The sequence below is a fragment of the Caenorhabditis briggsae genome, assembly GCF_000004555.2.
Source record: "Caenorhabditis briggsae complete genome, chrX, whole genome shotgun sequence".
NCBI classification, from domain to species: Eukaryota; Metazoa; Nematoda; class Chromadorea; order Rhabditida; family Rhabditidae; genus Caenorhabditis; species Caenorhabditis briggsae.
In genome coordinates, this window is record NC_013491.2 from 13,836,065 (window position 1) to 13,852,371 (window position 16,307).

Sequence of the window (16,307 nt, forward strand, 5' to 3'; positions counted from 1 at the left end):
ACAGAATCTCTGAAAAAACCAGAAATATTTATGAGAAAGAGCACAGACAGTAGAGCACAAAAAGGGGTTTTCTTTTTTTTTTTGAGAAGCAGCGCAAATCATTGTGTGTGCTGAATGAAAAAGTAAACGAAAAAAGTGAAAAGGACAAGTTGCGCATTGTGTGGACGGTAAGTGAAGACTATTTTTTGCGATCTGTGCGTAATAAGTTCATAGCATGAAATTGTTCATAGCATCAACAAAGTTCATAGCATCAACAAAGTTTAATAAAAAGGTTGAATCAGTTTTAAAACTTCAAATTTCAATTTTTCAAAGTTTTCTAACTGAAAAAGACAGGAAATAGATTAAATTTGATGAAAATATCCCTAACATTGCTTAAAACAAACCAAAATCAAAGGCCTAAAAACCCAGAAGCGAATTTTTCGGCCACCGGCAAAATTTTCAATTTTTCAAGTTTTCGATTTTTCAAGTTATCTTTCAATTTAGGAAACATATCCCAAAAGATTGGAGTGGAAGAAAAGAACAGTTTCAAAAACGAGAACAGCAGCAAACTGTCGTAAATGACACCAATTACAACACCAGAGGAAGCTAAAAACAAGATTCTTGGTGTTTTCGAGATGAATGCAAAATGTAGGATGACGTCTGCGAAAACAGAAAAGCTCCAGGAAAAGTACATTTTAGAAAAAAATTACTAAATTTCATTTCGATCTCAGATCTAATAATCAATCGCATTTATCAACGAAAAATAAGAAATTCGATATAGTGCTAGTAACTTCCGAATAATAATGCAGTGATGCATAAAAAAGGAAAATACATGTTTTCCCTCTCTCCCCCCTCTTCTCAATATCAAAAAAAGTTTTGTATGAAAGCAAATCCTGCGTCAGTCGCCATCACTTCAATAAATATATATACGTACATGCAGAAACCTCAACATTCCCGAGACAGACCGATAGTGTTGACTATTCTTTACAACTTGTTGCTTTTTGCCCTCCTCGTTTTACATTTACTTTCATCGCCATCCAAGTACTATATTCCTATGTTTGTCGGAAGGAAGAGAGAAAAAGGAGGTGCACCAATGGTAATCCCTACTCTCATTTGTTTGTTTCTTAGCTCATGTGCTTTTGCAGAGTTCTTTGAAGATACACCTGCTCATTAAAGGAAACAAAATAATGACTGCCTATTTTCATTTTCTTTTGTCTGTTTTTCTCTCAATGTGACTCAGCTTCCTAACACATTAATGACACTAGCACAAAAAAAACTCACCATCACAAAACTCAGTTTCTGTCCATGTCCCAATTCTGCATTTGATTCCTGCTCTTCCTGGATTTATCCACTGAACTGTTATATACAATACTCTTCCTCTTGGTCCGAATGCATATTTTTCTTCAAAAGCACTGCATGGCTCCTGAAACAATTTTTTTTGCTTTTACATCAAATTTGAGGGAAACCTACGAATGAGAGGTTGCTTCCAAAAGAATCATTCATACTCGTTGAACTGGTGTCTTCTGGTACGGATTGTTTGCTGCTTGATGGTGTATCCAAGACGTTTGGAAGTTTCAGACGTTTACTGTCATGCGAACTCTCCAACGATTGTGATTTTCTGTGAGGCAATGGATCCGTTGATGACAAGGATAATTTTTCTCTCTCGTCTATTATTGGATGTTTCTTCTTCGGTGATTCCTGAACATTTCCATTGAATCCAGTAACCTTATAAGGCGACGGTTGGGATGATTGATAACTTCTTCTGATGTTTTTATCATCGATTGATTCCCATCTGAACTCAATATCCTGACGTTGTCGCCAAATCGTCTCTTGCATTTTCAGAGGTGATCCAGTAACAGTCTTAAGCTCTCCCAATAATTTCGGCGATTTGGCAATAGATGGTGCCTGCCAAGATCGTTTTTGAGTTGCCCTCCCTTCAGAATCTGCGTTCGCGTGTTCTTTTTTAAGCGTACTGGTTCCAGTGCAGCCTCGAAACTTTTCAAATGGGATAAATGAGTTTGAATGCGATCGCACCAACAAACGATCAGTGATTCTGGTTTGACTTGTTTCTACCAATTCGCCTTCACTGTCGACATCCGGTCGTAGCTCCCTCATCAGTTTCTGCACGCTTTTGTTCGTTCCAATATCATCCGGCAACATCTCAGTTGGTTCTGGACATTCTTTAATGAATAAAATTTTGAGTGTCGGGCTCCTAGTTTTTCTTTCTTCAGCTGTTTCTCCTTCAGAATCTAAATGTGGACGTTGTTGTCTTAACAGTTCTTGAACGATGTGGTTGATGCCAGTGAATTTCTGAAGGATTTTTTTTTATTATTCACTGAAATTTGAAATACGAAAATTACATTTGGCGAGCTGCTGATACTCTTCCTTTTTCGAATAGATCCTCCTCCAGAAGCAACATAATTTCGTTGTTGCTTGAGGTGTCTGCCTCTAACTCCATCGGCTTCAGAGACACATCTTCCGTCTTGCATTGTTTCCCCTTCGGAGTCTAGATCTGGCCGTTGTTGTTTCAGAATTTCTTGCAAACTTTGATTCGCTCCAATGTATTTCATCGATTCCGTTGATTTAATAACCAATGATTTTCTTGTGCATTTTTTATTTCTTTCTTCGATTGTCTCGCCTTCAGAATCGACATCTGGACGTTGTTTCCTCAACAATTCTTGTACACTTTCGTTGATTCCGGTGTTAATCTGAAGGATTTCTAAGTTATAAATCATTTCAAATATGATTCTCACCTGTTGCAATAAAGTATCACTCTTATTCATTCTTGTTTGAATGGTTTTCCATTCACAATCCATCATCGATTTTCGTTTCCTGGGAGATCTCTGCTTACTTGTTGTTGTGTCAGGTTTCTCATAAATTATATCAATCGATTCACCATCACTGTCGACATCCGGCCGTAGTTCTTTCATCAGTTTCTGCACCCTTTCATTAGTTCCAATTTCGTCCTGCCACGTATCAGTTGGTTCCAAACATTCTGGTATGAATCTAATCTTGAATGCCGTAATCGAAGGCCTTCTTTCTTCGACTGTTTCTCCTTCGGAATCCACATCTGGTCGTTGTTCTCTTAACAGTTGCTGAACCCTGTGGTTGATTCCACGGTATTTCTAAAGCATGATTTATTATAACACAGGTTTTCAATGAATTTTACCGCTGGTGAGCTGCTGACACTCTTTCTTTTTTGAATAGTTCCATTTCCAACAGCAAAATTGTTTTGTTGTTGCTGAGAAAACCTGCGCGTGGTCTCGTTGATTCCAATTTGACCGTAAAGTGGTTTCAGTGTACTCGGAATGATTTCGTTTGAAATTATTTGTAGCTGAGGCGACAGAGAGCTACTAGTACTTCTGCCATCTCGAATTGTTTCCCCTTCGGAGTCCAGATCTGGTCGTTGTTGTTTTAGAATTTCTTGCACGTTTTGATTCGCTCCAATGTATTTCATTGACTCTGATGATTTAAAAACCAATGACTTTTCAGTAGATCTATTTTTATTCTTTTCATCGATCGTTTCCCCTTCGGAATCAACATCCGGACGTTGTTGCCTTAACAATTGTTGTACACTCTCATTGATTCCAGTGCAAACCTGAATCATTTCCAAACTTTCTCCGCTGTTTTTAATCTGGTTCTCACCTTTGGCGATAATGCACCGCTTAAGCTTTTTCTGGCTCGAACATCACCTTGGTTGGAGCCAACAGTCGAGCGTTTGAGGTTTCTATGCATACTTGTGTTGATCTGATTTTCAGCAGGATGTGATATCGGCGATTTCGACAGAAGTCGTATTTGGGGCAATGACGAGTTCTCGGATGTTTTTGGTTTTGTTCGCACCAACGACGTTGGATAGTTAGCTCCACTACTCGTACTCTGCTTCTCCTGAATAGCCCTCTTTTCGGATTCATCTTGACGTTGTTGTTGTTGCCTCAAAAGCATTCCCATGTTTCTTTCCATGCAACCTCGAACGTTCGTGTATATCTCCGGCGAACTAGAGTCAGATCGTGGCAGCAAGGGTTCTTTACTGATCCTGGGGCGTTTTGTATCTTCAGATTCTCCTTCGCTGTCAACATTTGGTCGTTGTCGCTTCAAAAGCCTTTGTATGCTCTGGTTTGTTCCATTTTTGTTTTGGAGAGTGTCAAGTAATACGGTTAAATCGGATGCAGGACGTCTTTGAGGCGACCGAGAGGTGGTTTCATTTTTTTCTTGTGGACTCAAGCTTTTGTCCAAAGGGTTGGATTCTCCTAACGGATGTCTGTTGTTAGACCTCTCTTTGATGGTTTCCTGTCCAATCGGTTCACCTTCGTCATCCAAATCCGGACGTTGGTTTTTGAGAAGCATCTGAATGCTTGCGTTGCTCCCATTGCTGCCTTGGAGAAGTTCAAGATATTCCGTCTTGTCGTATCGATTCAGCTTTTTAACATCTTCGACCCACTGGTCTGTTCTGCTGATTGGTCGGAAGCTAGCTGGAATAAATCTGTTTAAATGATGTTTATCTGATTGAGATGCAAGGCATGATTTAGGGGTACATCAAAAAGTTCTGCCTTATAGCGTCTTTCACTGAAAATTTGCTTTATGACTTACACAAGTGACTACGAATTGCCGTCAGACTTAGCTTTGGTTGCGCCAATGCTAGTTGAGGAGAATCTCGCGTTCGTCCACGGTGACGTGTATCTGAAATTTAAATTTCGAAAAGGAAAACAATGTATTGGGACATACTGGGTCTAATTGACGTGCTGCAACCTGGGTTTTTAATTGGGGTCGAAGTTCGTGGCAGTCCGGACCACTCTGAAATATAAATTGCATGTAAATCGTCATTTTTTCAGGTCTTACTTTCGATTTCCCGTACAAACTGTGAACGAGAGCCGCATTCACCAAAACTACGATTGCTGGTGCCCTGTAATAAAAAATATTATTGCATTTTTTGAAACAAACAAATTTGTGTCAATTTTCTTGCAAATACCAAGCGAAAAGGTGATTTTAAATTAATGGAATCCGCAAAAGTTTTCACTATCCGCAATGGCGTCAGTGTGTATGTGATTACCTCACGACATATTGCGTACTCTCCTCTTTTTTTACCACGTCTTCTGTGTGCGTGGTTTTTGCGAGCCTCGGATATAATACAACTAGGTTCAGAAATTTTCTGTGTTTCTAATCCCCCACGGAATATAATACCATATTCAAAATTAAGTTATCTGTTGAACGAGTACTTTGAAATGACACAATGCTACCAAAAAATCTAATATTGAACTCACCGGACGCTCATTGTCCTGAGAATATACTGTTATTGTACTGCAAGAACTCATTGAATTGCTGGAAATGTTGTTTCTATAATCATGAAAGGAGCTTTTGGTTGAACAAGGCTTTCCAAACGGGAACAGAGTGGTACAGAAAAAGGAAACGGGAAAACACAAATTGTTTACTGGAACAACAACAGGAAGTGAAATAGAAAATATGAAGAGATCTAAAGTACTGGAGTAGGAAAAATGGATTAGAGAAAACATTCATAACCAAATGTGTTAGATTAGACAATCTGATGAAACAAATTTGTCTAAAGATTTAATTTTCCGTTGAGAAGTTATTCACACTGAAACACCAATTTTAGATACAGTTTCAAAAATCATTGTTCTGAAAAACTGGAAAAATAGTTCTAAAATTTAGTCTTTGCCCTAATTTTTTTAGATCGTAATGTTAAATTATAAGACGGCTGTGCGCAAGTGAAGGATTATTCGTCGGTTTAGTGTCGACACTGGTGGTCCGACGCAATGACCGATTGGCAGGAAGACACTGGTGACCTGATGCAGTACGACACCACGCGAATACTTGCCTTCATCTTGGGTTAGAAAGGCCACGCGATGGGACACAGTGAGAAGGACACTCTTACGTGGACACATTCTGATTGGTCGACTGTCTTTTTCGTACCACCCGTGTGTGGACCATATTACGTGTATAGTGGAGAGGTCAATCAATCGATATTCTACGACATGAGGCTAGAGAAAAGAGAGATAGGCAGACGTAAAAGTGAGAGAGTGCCATAGAAAAGAGCTGGCTTTTGAAGACGCAGAAAGAGAAAAAAATAAAAAAGAAGTAAAGGTTTCAGGAAATCCGATCGTGGGAAATCGTTGAACTTGAGATAACTCGATTTCACAAAAAATGAAGTTCAAGAGGCCTGTTTAAAAAAAGAAACAATGAAATATAAATTTTGATGGAATTATAATCTCACAGCTCTCTCAATACTCTTAGATGCAATCAGATTTTCTCAGTTCAGACGAATGCTCCAAAATATTCCAAATGAAAAAAAAACGTTATGAAACATATTCTGAAAACGATTATGTATTGGTGCCCATGATACTCAACGGGACCGTTTCCGATTTATTTATATTTTGCTTCTGAGTTTCTTGATTAAAAACAGTTCAATGTAATCTTCATCGCCAAGTGAGAAAACCTTGCCAAAGACGAAACCGGTTTTCTTTAGGTTTCCATATCACATAGAGACAAAAATATTTGAAGTACAGACGTGAAAAAAGAAAATAATTTTTTCAGAAAGATATATAGTTTTGCTTTAACAACTTAAATAAGCGCCCGTTCAGCTTGTCTGCGAGATGAGCTGCTTAATGTTGTCTTTCGCGTGGATGTTGAGGAAGTTCATGTATCATCTCGATGGTCAGCTGATATCTTTTAAGGGAAAATGTGGAAAAGGAATAATGTGTTCATTTTGAAAACCAAAAACTCAGAATCATTTAGAGCACACAATCGCCGTTAAGATGTATCAAACCTTAAAGCGAAATCTGATCGTTTAACAAGGTGTTCTCAACACTTTGTGCACTCAGATTTTTATGAAAACTTCAGTATAGGTTAAGAATAATCTATCTAGACACCTATAAGAATTTCAGAATCTGCAAGTTCAGCGCTAGAAATCCCGTTTTCAATGTAAAACAGCGACTTTCAAAGACGATTTTCTCAACTTCTATGGAGTTTTAAAACATGAAACCTGTTGTGTTTTATTCGAATTGAATGAAATTGCCTATGTCAGGTATTTTTTGAGGTTCCCTCGTGAACACTGCGTTTCGGACAAAGATAATCAAAAGGGCTCCCGAAAATATCAGTTCACAATCGCAGCCTAATTTGGAGGTGATACGTAGCTGAAAAAGTTGTTCATTTTCCAGAAAAAAATATCAAATTATATGAATCCGGATTGTAAAAGCAATGAATATTTTTCTCGTAATCAAATTTATTAGTTATTTTTGCGTGGCATGTCTGTTTGAATAATTCTTGAACTCTCCAGGCCTCCAACGTGTTTTCTTTTGTACTTTACGTCAAAAATGAATACCTATAAAACCGTGATTTATATTGCGAGACTCATTTTTCCAACTTCTCGTATTTCGAGTGCGATTTGTCCCTGATTTTTCCGAGAATCAAATTAACATCATTTCGGTGTTGATGTACATAAAACCTTATCATTAATTGTGACGCACAGCTTTTCACACGTGCTACTGTACTGATTACACTAAAAACACATTTTACTGTTCTTTTAGGAATTGATCAGGCTAATATTGATTATGGTTCTCATTAGGTCGAAACTCATACGATATTTGTATTTTAGAAATTACGACTTTCGATCGTGCTTTCCTCTTCTCACCACTCTCAAAACCGCCACTGATAAATCTTCCATTGCCCAACATTTATTACTCTCCACGTAACGTTTAGAACAATTATTGCCTCTTCCTATGTGTGATAATGCCTTTCGTCTTCTTTTCCGGTTTCAACAAAATTGAATTTCTATCAGTTTTTTATTTTTTAATTTTGAAAGTTTGTTTTTATTTTTCAGATATGAGCAAGAGCGGATCGCTCCCAAGATTCTCAGACGAGTATGAAGATGATGAGGAGGTTGAGCTCATAGATTCACCAGATTGTGCGAAAAAGTAATTTCTTGGTTAATTTTTTAAAAATTTTCGTTTTTTTAGCCTTCAAAGTTTGATGATTCGGCTTTTGATATCCTTATTTTTTATTGGATGCATTTCTGGTGCCGTCATTTGGTCTTTTGTAAATGGTACGAACTTTAATTCCTTAACGATAGTTTAATTCAAGTTTTCAGGTGAGTGCGGGGTGGACGATGAGTGTAGCAACGTACATCATCGGGATGCGTCGAAGAACTTTTCAATTTTCATCGACCAGTATTCCAAGAAAGAGGGAATGTACATCACTACGTATCGGCTTCCACAAGGATCAACTAATCAAGTACCAGTGAGTTTTAAGTTCGAATTTTTCCGCTGAACTTCATTTCAAACTTTTTAGAAACAAGAAGAGTATCAATCCTTCTGGTTCCAAAGCGACACTAATAAAACTCTGGTTCATCAAATCACCCCTACCGTAACCATTTACGCATTTGATCATCACGCTTATTGGTACGATACTTCAGCTTCAAAGCCGGTGAATAGAAAACAAAACCCATTTAAATTCAATTCCCTACCCATTCCAGCAATGCCGTTTCGACCCAAACATGAATTATTTGACATACATCAAAAACCTGGGAATGACCAATCTAGAACGACATCACTCTGAATTTGTTAGTTGGATACTATTTCTGGTTGAAAAGTAGGAAAGCTAAATTTCAGGAGGAGACTCATAATGGAGAAAAAGTCTTTGTGTATCAAGGAAATCCAAACGAGGTGTTGTTGACAAACGTTAATCAATCCGCTTTCTTGGTGACAGCGTACGCAGATGCAACGACAGGTGTGGCTTTCTTCTTAGGGTTTTACGGTTTCTTTTTGGGTTTTAGGGGTTTTTAGGGGTTTTCAAAAGTTCGTTGTTTTTTTTTGCAGTTTTAAGACGTTTAAGGGGTTTGTTCTGAGCTTTTCGTTTAAAAAATAGTCGTGCTCAAAAAGCTTTAATAATCGGAAAATATTAGTCCAGGCATTTTTTGTTAGTGGGGTCGCCTAAAAGGTTTTTTTTGAAGTGACATGAAAAATACCAACTTCCTGAATAATAAATGTGACTTTTTTATGCTTGTTGGGCAAAACATGAAGTGTATTTTTTTTCTTGAAAATGGTTTTATACTATATGTTTTTCTAATCTATTTGTCTCGATTTTCTTTTGAAATTACTAAAAGTATAAGGAAGTTTGTGATTCTCAAAATGCAGAACAAAAAAACGATTGCCTCGCTGCTGGACACCAGAGCAATTCTTTCATATTGCACGTGTGTTCTTTCGTTTTGATGCTTGAATGGACTACGAATATTTTTCAAAACGTCATTCCGAGAATCGCAACTTTTTTTCTCACTTTCTTCTTTTGGTCTTTTGAAAAAAACGTGTCAAGATTTTCCAGGCATAGTCTTTTTCTTTTGCATACAATGCAAACGGTTTCAATCTAATTTTGGCCCCATTTTTCTTTGAAATTCCAAACCCCCTACTTTCATTCAAAACACGACATTGAGCTCCCCTTGCTACTACAAATTCAATTCAAAACTCATTTTCTCGTTCTTTTTTTGAGCACACATCCTCTTTCTGAGAGCACCTTTTTGAAGAAGTAAATAAATTTTCTTTCAGGAGCTCTTCTCGCCTGGGACACCTACTTTACATCTGAAACGGATAGCAGTGAAATGGTTTACAAGGCATCCTATGAGTATCCAAACATGACACCAGCCTCACCAGATCCATCTTATTTGGTTACGCCTCCAGAATGCTCGCCATGACACTTTTTTAGGTGTTTTTCAACTTTTTTCGACTTCTTTCATTTTCAGTGTCTCCATGTCAATTATCCTGAAAACGGAATAGTCTCAAATATGTATTTTTCTATATTTTCCTTTCGATTTTCATAAACTTTTGGACCTAGCGATTCTTCTTCTGGAAACTATTTCAAACTCCATATTCTCTTCTCTCCTCTTTTTTCACTAAAATTAGCATTTGAAATCGTATAGCCATTAATATATTCCTACTTTTGGCATTTTCATATTTTCTTTGTGGGAGTCGTGGGAGGGGCTATATTTCCTTAAAAACCAATTTGTTCTAAGGATTTGAAAACTTCATTCAAGTGATCTTTATTCTTAATCGAGTACTTGAAAAATGTATTTCCCAGAAAATTTTGTTTTCATCAATAAAAAAAAACATCCAACATCATTCTGTCAAACTTTGTGTTTTTGGATGGTCCGTCCAAACTAGACGACAAACTAGACGGCGTTCATATTTCCCGTAAGTTGACCGGAATTTCAATTAGGTTAGCATCATTTCGTTCTTTGGAAAATATGCCAGTTTTCTGTGTTTAGTTACTTTTTCTGGATTTTGTGAAAATCGGAGATACATTACCGGTCAATGAGATATACAAAAAATAGGTTGTGAAGTTTTAAAATTTTGAAGAGTGTAAAACTGACCTATGCCCAAAACGTTGCATTCACAGAACTTTTTAAAAATTTTTAGTTTTTCAGCTGTTTGAAAATTTTGAAAAGATTCCCCTTCATTGCCCGTTATCGTACTAGAAACGGAGAAAACTGGTGTTTTCCAGAAATTGGCAAAGAGCTGAAAAAATAGGAATTTTCAAAAAACACTGTAAATGCAAAATTTAGAATTTCTGTTTGTTTTACATTCTCCAAAATTTTCAAAGCAATCGGAAACTTGATATCCGAGTTCTAGACTTCTGAAATTGGCCACAATGACCGAAAATCAACTGTTGGAGCATTAATTTTTCATACTAACAGTGCTCAAATTGCCTTTGACTTTTTGGGATCAAATTTGAATAATATTTTCAACGAGTATGTATGAACTACAGCAATTCACCATGGGGTCCAAAGAGTTCTGTTCTTGAACCCCATCTGGAAGAGTATACTTTGTTCCTTACCGGACCTGCAGGGGTCCCCCCCCCCTCCACTATTCTGTTCTATGATACACATATGAACTTTAGGGACTCAAGGTTCAGCCAACCATCTCACGAAACCAAACCTCAATGAAAATAAAAAACCATCAATTTCCGCTTATTGACCCTGAAGTCCCCTCCCCGCAACTCCACAAAGTGCGTTTTTGTCTTGCTTGAAAATTCTTCACACACATCTTTGTTGTCAGAAAGTGTGTCGTGAGTTGCCTAACAAGTTGAGCGCACTATTTTCAAAACTCACAATCAGAAAAAATATTTTCAACCATTGGAATACTATCTATTTTTCAAGATAAGTAGTTAGCATAAAAATGTGATCTTGAGTTGCCAATTTTTGTAATTACTTTGTTAGGAAACGCATGACACACCTTTTCTGTAGTTTTGAACCTGATCGGAGCATTTTCAGGTGAGTTACGAATCGATTTTACAAAAATAAGACGCAATCTATTGTTGCCGAAATTTGCCGAATTTTTCGAAATTTTTTTTCGGCAATTGCCGAGTTACCAAACGTTGCCGAAAAGCATTCGGCAAATTGCCGAGTTGCCGAATTGCCGAAAAATTTTTGTTGTCGCACATGCCTGGTCCCGGCACATCTTTTCCACGATGTGAGTTTATTTCCAATTTGTGATCAGACGTGTGGACGTGAAAACGTCACATTTTCGTTATTTTTTTTCTCGGAAGAACCTTCAATTGTCCTAATGGATTTGTGCCTGTGTTTTTTTTCGGAAGAGGTCGTAGAAAAAGAAGATGCCATCATTCACTCCGCCAGCTTCTCTTCTCATTTGACCCTTATTTTGGCCAAGTGGAATATCAAATGATGGTTACCCAAAAAACAACGAAAAAAAGAAATGAATTTGGTATTGTTTTTCATTCTCATAACGGGTATTTTTGACTTTTTTTTTGGTTGATTGTTCGAAAAACAAGAACCCCTGCTAGACAAAAGAAACCCACAGGCTAATTATTTCAAAACTTTGATTTTTAAAAGTTCCAGTTCTTTCTATTCTCTCAAGGTTTTTTGATCTCCTTGTCAATCCATCCACCCACATGAAATCATTTCCTTCAAAAACTTTTTTCTCACTTGACACTCTCACTTGAGAACTCATTCCCCTATCCAGAATAATGTCTTTTTCATTTTATTTTTCCGCTTGAGTTCCCATCTCGCCGCTCAACTATCCAGGTTGAAAGAAAACATCAAACTAAGTTTTCACTATTCAAGAACCTGCTCTGTCGAAATGTTCAACTTCAAGCTTCTCGTTTCTTTTTTCTTGTTTCTTATGGTTGTCGAGTCTACTGCCAAGGTTGTTAAGGTACTTTATAACCAAATTATAATTTCTACAGTATTCCTATTTTTAGTGGCACTCGGTTTCCTTCAACCAACCATCCTGGAGAACTTCTCAACGCTCCAGACAGGTATGTAACTTATTAGTCTAGCTATGACGCGTGTGATATTTACAGACTCGTAGTTTTCAGATCCAAGGCTACGGACCAATGTCGGCATTTGCTGAGAGCGGTTCCTCTCGTCCACTTTTCTTCGGTTCATGGCGCAAACGTTTTGATGATGAATAAAAGCTTCTCTTTTGTCCACCTCATTTTTCAGGTTTCCTGTTCGTTTGTTCTGAATATGAATAAAGTGTTGCTGTGTGAACTTTTTCGATTTTATTCAATTAAAATGTCTATGATCTGCAGATGGACAGTGATAAATAATTAATAGGAGAACTTTTCATGGAAACATTTCTCATTGATAGAAATTAGTGGTGTGCAAAGAAAATTATGCTGGAGGGTGGGGAATCATTCATAAGGTCAGCAATAAAATGTCAAATTTGTAAAGAGAGAAGTGAGATCTGATATTTGATCACGATCTTTTTTGGAAATTTGAGAATAGGAAATGAGAGAAATTAAACTGGACTTAATGATGTGGGAGGTTGTAGTTTATGAGATCTGAATGTTATGTGACCCATCTGGAATTAATTGTCAAGTCAGTAGAGATTCTTTGCTGAATTTCGATGTTCATTTGGAGAAACTTCTGATAATGGAGTAACACGTTATTGGTTTCTCTGTCCAGTTCAGCTGAAATAGAAAAATTATTATTTCAAAACGGGGAAACGACAAACTTTGTATTTCCTTGTCCCAGATTTTTTGGATTGTTTCCATATCCAATCCTGTCATTGGAACCCAGCACTCAATGTTCTTTTTTTCGACTCCATGTTCGACAAAAACTCTGTGAAATGCAACAACATGCTCCTGGAACAAGTCAATTTATGTTGTACATGGAAAATCAAAAAAAGGTTACCTTATGGGTGAGTAGACAAAAACAAAGCAACTTCTCATCAAGCTTCAATTTGACACATCTCAATGATTCGGCTGCATGCAGAAATGGCCACATGGTTCCTATTCCAACGATTGTCATGGACGACGGAATTTGTTGTTGGCGCCTAAAACAGTTATCATCTTTTTTGGAATGTTTCCGAAAATGACTTACTTCCGGACTTGTATACCTGTCATCATGCATTTGTCAGAAATGGTCACCACCAGTGTTATGTCGCAATTTTCGTCTTTTGTATAGTTGTTGACCTTCCAGTTTAACCGCTTCCGTATTGCTTGAAACTGCATCGTCCAGCAAATTTCGTTTTTGATCCTCTGTTAATTACAGTGACCGATGAAAATTTTAAAAAAAGTAAAACACACGTTTGCTTGCAAGATAGCTTCTCCAGAGAAACAATGAACTCGAACTCCAACAGTTAGACCTGTGAGGTTCAGATTAAACAAGTCTTTGTTTTGCAGTTTTTCCAAAACCGCGAAAAACCAGTTGTCGTATTGAATTGCACTAAGATAGACACCTGGAAAACGAAAAAGTTAGCAAATATCCTGTGAAGATTGAGTCACCATGAGTGTCTAGAAAAGCTGGATCGATATATTTGGTCCATCTTCTCATAGTGAACGGAAGGAAAAGAAAATGGATGTGTGGAGAGTCGACGAAATTTAAAAGACTGGCAAGACTTTCGTCGTTCCATCGCATGGCAGTATAATTCAAATCGGTGGGGATGATGGTGTGCTAAAACAAGGTTTTATACAAATTTGTATAGTCGTAAAGCATAGTTTCTTTCAGAATTATTATTTGAAGCAACTGATATGAATATTACGAAACTCGACAAGACAAGTACTAAAAAATAAAAAATGATATTAATGAAAAAACAGTGTCATGTCTAAGAACAAAGTTTAAAACCACAAAGTGGCTGGGCCGGGCCTGTTTTATTCGGTTTTTTTTTCTGTGACTTTGGTCGTAGGAAATATACAGTTTAACAAACTTCATTATTTTAAAGTACTCATTGAGTTCTATCATACATTATGTAGTTGGTAAAAAATATTAATTCTAAAAGAAACTATGGCAGGGCCCGAAAAGGCCAGATTTTGCTTTTTCAGAAGAATAGTTGTCATTGACAAATTTGTTACTTTCCAAAATTCCAACATAAAAAACAATCAAAATGCTTACCATATGATCACTGAACAGTTCCGTCAATACAACTCGATAAGCTGGATCATGTTGAACGACCACGTATGGTTCCTTATACACTTCCACATTGTATGACCCATCGAAAAACACTGATAGATCGAAATGTGTATGTACGGGTAGTCTTGTTTGGCGAGCGGCGCTCATTTTGTTCCCAACAATTCTTGACGGGTTTGGTCGGTAGCAGTTATCGATTCTTCCGATTAGTTTCGAGAGATAATCTCTATCAATTACATGTTGACAATTACTGCCAACAGGAGGAGAGGCATTTTTGACTTTTTCGTCTTTTCGTAGTCGTTTCGTATCACTCTGATTAAGTTCACTAGAGACAGTCACGTTTCGTTTCACCGATCTAGTGGTTTTCTGGCCGCTTTTGTTGTATGGCTTTTCGAATTTCACGAATGTAGACAACAAATGAGACAAATGATTGGCAGTGGTGGGTGGTTTTGGTTCATCCATCTCACTGCAAATTTCTTATTTTGCGTTTTTAATGCTACACAGGATCTGATTGACCGTTAGAGAAAACGCTAGGATGATAACGATCTAACAAGAAAATCAATTTTCTACAACGGATTATAGCAGGATAAATAATTAGCCCTTTTCCGACAAGTTTGACTTTCAAAACAGATAGAATGAAATTGGTTTCAATCGACCAGATAATGAACCTGGTTTCAGTATAAAGAAGAACACCGACGTTTATGGGTACTGTAGCCTACGTGTGGATTAATTTCTCGTAATTCCGTCTCATTTATCACGTTTTAAAGTTTGAAATCTGGAGTGTTTGAAAAAAAACCTGTTTTTATAGAGATCGCACTTTCTAAAAAATATTTGATAGGTCATCGAGATGAAACATTTGGGGGTTTCAGAAAATTAAAAAAATAACAATCTCGATATGAAATACTTCTATAGTTTGAAAGTCATTCTCCACAACCTCAGCTTTTTGACTCATCATTATGTAATAATTTAACAGTATCTTTTATTTGATTCCAAGCATTCGAGAATAAAACAAATGTCCTCATTATTGTTAATCATATATTTATAAAAATTATTAACATATATTTTCAAATAGAGAAAAGATGTTTTTCAAAAACATTTATATTGACCAGAACAAAATACAAAGTTTCTGATTTGGCTTTGTTAAGGCTTCATGAGATTAGTTCTTCTTTTAGAGCTTACTAGGGAAGGTTGTTTGTGGGGTATGGGACTTCGATATGAGACCTATATCATTCGAAAGCTGAGGATGAGATATTTTCAAATATTTATTCAAATTTTGCTGCGGACTTACCAGATTCGAGAAAATCGAGTTTGAAATCTCAATTTTTAAAATGCAAAGGGGGGACATAAAAAAAGTTCCATGGGTTATCCCCTTTGATTTTTTTAATTTTTCGAAAATTTTCAAAAGAGCTAGAAAAGTTTTAAACGTTAAAAAACCATCAACATAGGTTTTTACAAGATTTGATAACCTATTTTTTTCTCGGAATCAAGAAATGTTGATTCTATTCCTGATTTTCGACAGACCGTAGTATTGCAATGATCACCCAGTAGCACTCAAAACTTGTGAAAACATAGATTCAAATCATGTCTCGTTGATTTATCACTGTGTGGCTCGGAAAACTAACAATTCTAATGAACTCCGACATACAAAACTGGATGAACATTTTTAGCGTTGATTAACGAAATCGCCAAAAAACTATGTATTGCTTAACATTTTTGATAAAGTACGATTTTTAAGTATTACAAAATGTTTTTTTAAAAAATGTGTTCAGAGCATTTTGAAGATTTCCACAAAGACCAAAAACAAAAACAAAAGCAAATTAAGGAGAGAGAAATCGAACCCAACCCTAGTCAGTTACCGTCCTCCCTCCTAACCACTACACCGCCAGTTGCTGCTTACCACTGGTTACCCAATGCATATAAGAAAAGGGGAGATCTCGCATCCCCCCCCCCCCCCCCCAAA

At 36.9% G+C, this 16,307-nt stretch overlaps 4 protein-coding genes across 4 annotated transcripts; 2 read left to right on the top strand and 2 right to left on the bottom strand.

Moving 5' to 3' along the window:
* Positions 1–306: 306 nt before the first annotated feature.
* Positions 307–5,288, bottom strand: CBG27845 (the record flags this gene model as incomplete). Its single annotated transcript, XM_045240047.1, has 11 exons — positions 307–320; positions 1,261–1,402; positions 1,450–2,289; positions 2,340–2,687; positions 2,733–3,104; positions 3,149–3,577; positions 3,625–4,448; positions 4,567–4,656; positions 4,702–4,770; positions 4,816–4,879; positions 5,238–5,288. 11 exons carry the CDS (start codon positions 5,286–5,288, stop codon positions 307–309), a joined length of 3,243 nt encoding a protein of 1,080 aa, XP_045099916.1.
* Positions 5,289–7,812: 2,524 nt separating this feature from the next.
* CBG16891 lies at positions 7,813–9,673 on the top strand (the record flags this gene model as incomplete). The annotated part of the gene is made up of 7 exons (XM_002645125.1): positions 7,813–7,904; positions 7,947–8,032; positions 8,078–8,226; positions 8,278–8,412; positions 8,462–8,548; positions 8,598–8,715; positions 9,528–9,673. 7 exons carry the CDS (start codon positions 7,813–7,815, stop codon positions 9,671–9,673), a joined length of 813 nt encoding a protein of 270 aa, XP_002645171.1.
* A 2,401-nt stretch (positions 9,674–12,074) lies between these two features.
* On the top strand, positions 12,075–12,408 carry CBG16892 (the record flags this gene model as incomplete). The annotated part of the gene is made up of 3 exons (XM_002645126.1): positions 12,075–12,149; positions 12,196–12,252; positions 12,313–12,408. 3 exons carry the CDS (start codon positions 12,075–12,077, stop codon positions 12,406–12,408), a joined length of 228 nt encoding a protein of 75 aa, XP_002645172.1.
* Positions 12,409–12,787: 379 nt separating this feature from the next.
* On the bottom strand, positions 12,788–14,809 carry CBG27846 (the record flags this gene model as incomplete). Its single annotated transcript, XM_045240048.1, has 7 exons — positions 12,788–12,909; positions 12,954–13,083; positions 13,133–13,274; positions 13,322–13,479; positions 13,528–13,679; positions 13,726–13,894; positions 14,333–14,809. The coding sequence occupies 7 exons, from the start codon at positions 14,807–14,809 to the stop codon at positions 12,788–12,790; spliced, it is 1,350 nt and encodes a 449-aa protein (XP_045099917.1).
* Positions 14,810–16,307: the final 1,498 nt, after the last annotated feature.